General features: G+C 41.5%; 1 protein-coding gene across 1 annotated transcript in view; it reads right to left on the reverse strand.

The window, feature by feature from the left end:
* Nucleotides 1-7,016: 7,016 nt before the first annotated feature.
* OLA1 (Obg like ATPase 1) overlaps nt 7,017-7,721 on the reverse strand; it is a 183,253-nt gene continuing 182,548 nt past the window's right edge. The window contains exon 11 of the mRNA XM_053597129.1: nt 7,017-7,525. Within this exon, the coding sequence (XP_053453104.1) occupies nt 7,424-7,525 (102 nt within the window). The 3' untranslated portion in view covers nt 7,017-7,423. The remainder of the gene's footprint in view (nt 7,526-7,721) is intronic.

Raw genomic sequence — 7,721 nt, forward strand, 5'->3', positions numbered from 1 at the left:
CTTACTCTAGTTGTGTGATCTTGAGTGAGCCCCTTAACTTTCTGCTTCTCAGTAACTCGTGTCTTAGAGAAGAGTGAGATACTTCCCAGTGGTATTTTTCAGTCGGAAGATACAATGATTTACACGAAGTTCCGGCATGTTATTAGCAAAAATGTCGACATTTATCACTCAATCCCCAAATTTTCTCATTCAGAACATACGTATTTTTTGAGGTGGGGTTATCACTATATTGCCCAGGCTGGTCTTTTATTCCCAGTCTCAAGTGATCCTCCCACCGTAGCCTCCCAACTACCTGGGTTTACAGGCATGCACCACCAAGCCTGGCACTCCTTTAGAGTATTCTTTAACATAAAACAAAAAAAAATTTTGTTTTTGGGAAATAGAGCCTTTCTATGTCACCCTCGGTAGAGTGCCGTGGTGTCCAAACTCTTAAGCCCAAACTCTTGGGCTTAAGTGATTCTCTTGCCTCAGCCTTCCAGGTAGCTGAGACTATAGCCTGCCACAACACCAGGCTATTTGTACTGTTGTTGTTGTAGTTGTCATTGTTGTTTAGCAGGCCTGGGCCGGGTTCGAACCTGCCAGCTCCAGTATATATAACCGGCACTCTAACCACTGAGCTATGGGTGCCGAGCCAACATTAAAAAATGTAAACATTTCTTCTGCAGCATAGGTAAAGTATCAGAAAAAAAACCATGCCGTGCAGCTTTCTTGTGTATAGTACATGGAGAGCGGTGCTTACTTTTAGGTAATATTAAATGGAACTATATAGGGATTGTCCTTTATTGAGTGGCTTGTATCTGGAACTCTCCTCGGTCTTTTCATACTTGGCCATTTAATCTAGACATTAGCATTATCTTCATTATACATGTGAAGAATCTGAGACAGGAGAAGTTAACTCATACAAAGTGACATTTAAGGGTGGAAGTGGGATCTGAAGCCAGATCTGATCAAAAGCTCTTTCCACTCCATAAAATTTTGTTCATAATGCAGAACAGGAGCTATAAACTCCAAATAAGATATAATGGAAACAAGCACAGAAAATGTCTATATATATTTGCTAAGGTAAAAAAAGCTAAGCTATTACAACAGAAAGATGACAGCTCAAATGCAATAGCTTAAAGAACACACAAGTTAGTTTTCTTCCATGTCATCAGTCCCGAGGTAAGCTGCCAGGTTACTGGGTAGCTCTGCGCCCCAGTCATTCAGAGGTGCCGTGTTGTTGCTCCACTGGTCCCCAGAGTGTTGTCTTTGTGTGAGTTACTATGAAGCGCATGAGGAGAGCAAACATTCAAGATTTTAAGGCCTAGATCTAGAATCAGCCTACATCACTTTGTCCACGTTCCACTGATAAGAACTTGGTCACGTGAACTTCACTTGCCTGCAAGGAAGCTGGGGAACAGTTTATAGCAGGTCTGCAGTGTCCCCAGAAGAACAATGCATTCTGGTAGACAACTAGCATGTCCTCATATAATGTGCCTTTTTCAGAGTAAAATAAGCATAGAATGGATAAAAGAATCTGCAAACAATTTCCTTCAAACAGATAGTTTATAGTTATGATCCTGAAAAACCAAATCAAGATGACTAAGAAAATATGACTGTACTGTAATTAAATGAAGAGGTGGGCTCGGCGCCTGTGGTTCAAGCAGTTAAGGTGCCAGCCACGTACACCTGAGCTGGCAGGTTCAAATCCAGCCCGGCCACCAAAACAACGATGGCTGCATCCAAAAAATAGCCGGGCGTTGTGGCGGGCGCCTGTAGTCCCAGCTACTAGGGAGGCAGAGGCAGGAGAATCGCTTGTGCCCAGGAGTTTGAGGTTGCTGTGAGCTGTGATGCTACAGCACTCTACCCAGGGCGACAGCTTGAGGCTCTGTCTCAAAAAAAAAAATGAAGAGATGACCTACTCCTTGTACTCTATGGTGATTAAATGGGTTATTTCATCAGAAAAACGAAGGTTATTTGCAGGAAGCCTGGAAGAGTGAAAGCATAGGATGTATCACTACTTGTCCATCCTTCCCACATTCCAAGACAACAGAATGTGCTGCCCTTGCTGGACAGTGGGCTCTGCAGGCCTTCAAATGCAGGCCACAGACGCAGGCAACTCATGGTTTCTTCCCTCCTTAGTTGCTTGCCAAAGTGTAAAAGCAACTACAGTCCATAATAAGAAAGCAAATACAGAATGGTATTAAATAAGTCATTCTCTGGTGAGGGAAGCATAAATTCAGGATTTTCATTAAGAAATCTGTTGCTCAAGCCGGTGCGGTGGCTCATGCCTATAATTCTAGCACTCTGGGAGGCTGAGGAGGGTGGATTGCTTGAGCTCATAGGTTCGAGAGAAGCCTGAGCAACAGTGAGACCCAGTCTCTAAAAATAGTCGGGTGTTGTGGCAGACGCCTGTAATCCTAGCACTCTGGGAGGCCGAGGCGCGTGGACTACCTGAGCTCACAGGTTCAAGACCAGCCTGAGCCAGAGCGAGACCACGTCTCTAAAAAAAAATACCTGGGTGTTGTGGTGGGTGCCTGTAATCCCAGCTACTCAGGAGGCTGAGGTAAGAGAATCGCTTGAGCCCAAGAGATTGAGGTTGCTGTGAGCTATGACACCACAGCACTCTACCAAGGGCAACAGAGTGAGACTATGTCACCAAAAAAAAAAAATCTGTTGCTTATCCTGGAATTCTGTGATGCTGAATAAGCAAATCATTATCTCCTATTCATACACCCTTAGAAGAAATACCCATTCGTGCTCATCTTTTCATTCTGACCTTACAGAGGAAAGACTAGTAAACTGGTTGATCAAGTAGACGAAAGTATCCTCAACTGGGGACATTCTGGATTTTCTCAAAGAGCATTTATGTTTCTGTCATCTAACTTTACACTCACCAAGCACCTTTCTACTCCACAATTTTGTCTCTTGAGTGAACACCAAAAGATAGCACTCCAAATGTAACACAACCACTAACATTTACTGAGCACTTACTGATACTAAGTGGTTTTAGTATTTTCCATGTATGTGTAAATCAATCCTCACAAAAAGCTCCCTAGAGAGGTTCCTACAGTTTCTAACAGTGTATTTGCCATTCTAATTTATCAATCAGACTCTTAGAAGTTTGGAAAGTGTCACACATGCAGCATCTCTGAATCAGTCCCTGGACCCACAAAGCCAGGGACGGGTCCTAGGTGTGGTTTGAGAACTCTGTGGTGTCCTAATTGCGACACAAGGCTTTTGACTGAGATACTATTTTACAAGGAGTTTGGGATACACACAAACCATGAAGCCAATTCAAGAACTGTCAGTTTTTATTAAGGGGCCTCAAGCCAGTTAGGAGACAAAAAAAAAAAAAAATCACTCAAAAGTCAAAGCTACCTCTTTTATTCTATCACCACCACAATATAAGACCACTTATATTTTTATAAGCTTAAAATAGAGATGAATTTACCTAGCTAAAGCAGTTTGCCATCAGAAACAGTCAACATTTCTCAAGTCTTTGGTAAAATACAAAGTGCATTAAGTAAATTTAAATAAGCTAATCAGAAAATTAAAAGAAGCAGGAAAACAAGGGATTTTTTGGGCAGCGCCTGTGGCTCAAAGGAGTAGGGCGCTGGCCCCATACGCCAGAGGTGGCAGGTTTAAACCCAGCCCCAGCCAAAAACTGCAAAAAAAAAAAAAAAAAAAGTGGGATTTTTCTCTGTCTATAATACTCTAAGTGAGAGTGGACAAGACTTCTAGCAAAGGAGCTTTGAGAACAGTATATAGACACAGCTAGAGATAAACATCAATCTGGAATTCTAATGTAGCAACACTGATTAACCATGAGTAAGAGGACTTAATCCTCAATAGAGCCAGCAGATGTTAAGGGAACTGAGGCTTCACTCATATCTAAGTGAAGAAGGATGCTTGTTGTTTCTTGGGTGATCTGCTTCTGATCTGTGGCGTGCCCAAAGTGCAGGTTACGCAGGTGATGTGATGAAACTCAACTAAATGCTACCACAAGCTGTGGGCACAAATCAAATCCTTTACTATAAATTTGATTAAGATGAATCTACACACAGGTAGTAAGGTATTTCCTTATAATCCCCCAACATTATACATTAACTATCACCCATGTTAAGGGAGGGAAAAAGATTTAGAGATATATACCCAGTTATCTCCATGTAATAGTTCTTAGAATTCTCAACTTGTAGAAAATAAAACCTAAACGTCTTTTTACTGCTTTTAAGACGTCTATGCTGTTTACTTTGGAGAAGGCTCAGAAGTGAGATAGCTGATTTTTTTTTTTTAAATTTTTGCTTTCAATTTCAGCTGGTTTTCACTCTTCTAAGTTTGAAGCTTTTTTTTTCTTTTCTTTTTTTTCCTGTTCTTCTTATAGCGCTTCTCTTCCCTTTGCCTCCCAAGTAGCTGGGATGACAGGCACCCGCCACAACGCCCGGCTTATTTTTGATGTTAGAGACGGGATTTCACTCTGGCTCACTCCTGCTCATACTGGTCTCAAACCTCCCAGCTCAGGCAATCCACCCACCTCGGCCTCGCACAGCGCTGGGACTACAGGCGTGAGCCACCACGCCCGGCCAGCTGATTTCTTCTTACATTGCTGAAATCCCTCACAATCCACTAGCCTATATATCACTCTAACATAGAAATACATACAACAGGAATTTTTCACAACAAACTTGGCCAACTATACTTGTAACCTAGTTTCATTTTACTTCTTCTTTTTTTTTTTTTTATAGACAGAGTCTCACTTTTATAGCCCTCGGTAGAGTGCCGTGGCCTCACACAGCTCACAGCAACCTCCAACTCCTGGGCTTCAGCGATTCTCTTGCCTCAGCCTCCCGAGTAGCTGGGACTACAGGTGCCCACCACAACACCCAGCTATTTTTTGGTTGCAGTTCAGCCGGGGCCGGGTTTGAACCCACGACTCTCTGTATATGGGGCCGGCGCCCTACCGACTGAGCCACAGGCGCCGCCCTCATTTTACATCTTTTTTAAAAAACTCTTGGGGCGGCGCCTGTGGCTCAAGGAGTAGGACGCCGGTTCCATATGCCGGAGGTGGCGGGTTCAAACCCAGTCCTGGCCAAAAACCAAAACACTCTTCACTTTCTCTTATTTCTCTGCTGCAGTTTACTCCTTTTTATGTCAGCAAAAGATTACTACTTAATACTAAAAAAAATAGTAGAGCATTTCTAATTTTATATTCATGACTCGACCATATCCTTTTAAAATATCCTTTCCTAAGTATAACCAAATCTCCTTAAAAATCACCTCTTTTCTTTTTTTTTTTTTTTGTAGAGACAGTGTCTCACTGTACCGCCCTCGGGTAGAGTGCCGTGGCGTCACACGGCTCACAGCAACCTCCAACTCCTGGGCTTACGTGATTCTCCCGCCTCAGCCTCCCGAGTAGCTGGGACTACAGGCGCCCGCAACAACGCCAGGCTATTTTTTGGTTGCAGTTTGGCCGGGGCTGGGTTTGAACCCGCCACCCTTGGCATATGGGGCCGGCGCCCTAATCACTGAGCCACAGGTGCCTCCCAAAAAATCACCTCTTTTCTTATCTTTTGTGCTATATAAGGTAACTTTCAATATTAAGTTTAATTCTTCCACATCTTTTTTTTTTTGAGACAGTCTCATTCTGTTGCCCAGGCCAGAGTGCTGTAGTGTCAGCCTAGTTCATAGCAACCTCAAATGATCCTTCTGCCTCAGTCTCCCAAGTAGCTGGGACTACAGGCACCCACCACAATGACTAGCTAAGTTTTGTACTTTTAGTGTGTGTGGGGGGTTATCTCAATCTTGCTCAGGCTGGTCTTGAACTTCTGAGCTCAAGAAATCCTCCCACCTCAGCCTCTCAAAGGGCGAGGATTATAGGTGAGAAACACCATCTTTAATGTGACAAAGTAATAGAGTAGAGGCAAAGGCCAGCTGGATATAAATCCGCATCCTGGCTTGGCGTCCATATCTCAGTGGTTGTGACACCAGCCACATACAGTGGGATTGGCAGGTTTGAGTCCAACCTGGCCCTGCTAAACAACAATGACAACAACAGCAGCAGCAGCAACAGCCAGGCATTGTGGAAGGCACCTGTAGTCCTAGCTACTTGGGAGGCTGAGGCAAGAGAATTGCTTAAGCCCAAGAGTTGGTGGTTGCTGTGAGCTGTGACTCCACAGCACTCTACCAAGGGTGACATAGTGAGACTCTGTCTCAAAAAAAAAAAAAAAAAAATCTGCATTCCACTGAAATGGCTCTATGATCACAGAGGAGTAAAAAAGGGTAAAGTGTGTGTGTGGGGGCACCAGAGTGGAAAGAAAGGAGGAAAAGGGGAGTTTAGGGATGAGAGAACTCTAATAAGATTGTCATCATAAGAGAACGCTAAGGAGCAAACAGTCGCCTAATAACTAATTTGTCTTTATTTTTTCTTTTAGAATTTTCTGCTACAATTTTTAGAAGTGTTTAATTTAAACAATTAAAATTTCAACTGGTCCAAAATATTTTAATAGCAAACATGAAAAAAAGTTTTTAAATTTTCAGAGTCTGACCTTAGTAATTTCCAATTAGGTGTATGAACTTTTACATGTACTGCTGAATTGAAAGCAAAAACATAACCCATCAGATATCAATGGGTCATTTTTCACATTTTAATAATTTCAAAGGAAAGGTTAAAAATGAACACACTTTTCAGTATAGTCAGAACAACAACACCAAATAAAATTCCTTAATTTTTAAAACAGAATTTTTTTCTTTCCGGTCAGACTGATCTAGGTTACATCCTTGGTAATATCATTGCTATCATCTTTCCATAAACGTCTATCTACAAATTAATTATCTTTTTTGAGAAAAATCCCTGGTATACTATTCTTCTGATGCCCGTGGAAAGACTCACTGTTAAGATACAATTGCAGCTGCCCCACACTGCCAGTTACTGTGTCATACACACGCCTTAAAATTCTGTAATCAGCAACCACCAGGTGCCGTATCGCATTCAGCACACCACAGTCAGTCAATACAGACATCCCCAAACACACTAAGGCTGGTTTTGTCAAATGTTTTATTGAGTGTAGACATCTGGAGTACTGTAAAACATGCATTATCTGTAGATTCAAAAAGGAGCAAGCCGCATTGTCCTCACTGTCAAATGTGTCAGGCTTGGCATACATGATGGAGATTAATGAAGTATCATGAGAGTAATATGGTTCCTGAAAAGCTTCTACAATTTGGAGTAGGGTCTTAATCACATGAAAAGCGAAGCTGTTCACATTTAGTGAACTTGCATTTCACTGGAGGTACATAGTATTTTAATTTTAAAACAAAAATAACTTGTTTGTAGAAGATTCCCATTTCCCTGACTTTATTTATTCATTCAGTTTTCAGAAATTTTAATTTAAAAAAATTATATGCCTTTTGGAAGTTGTACATTTTTATAAGTAATAACTAAAATCTATTTCTTCTTTGGTTGTTGAGGTGTATTAAATTTGAAGAAGATAATATCTCCATCTTCGACAATGTAATTTCTACCTTGTTGTCTGTACTTTCCAGCAGCCTGTGAATAGAAAATATAGAGGCAATGGGTTATTATTTTATAACTAAATACATAGGGTAAATAGTAGGAGCAGATGCAAAAAGTATTGTATTACTCAGGTCGTATGAAGAAAAAAAAAGAAATATAGGAAGGAACACAAGTTCAAAACTAGTCTTGGAGAAAAGCAAAGTATTCTTAATTTGGGCAGAACTAGATT

This window comes from Nycticebus coucang, chromosome 7 (genome assembly GCF_027406575.1).
Source record: "Nycticebus coucang isolate mNycCou1 chromosome 7, mNycCou1.pri, whole genome shotgun sequence".
NCBI lineage: Eukaryota > Metazoa > Chordata > Mammalia > Primates > Lorisidae > Nycticebus > Nycticebus coucang.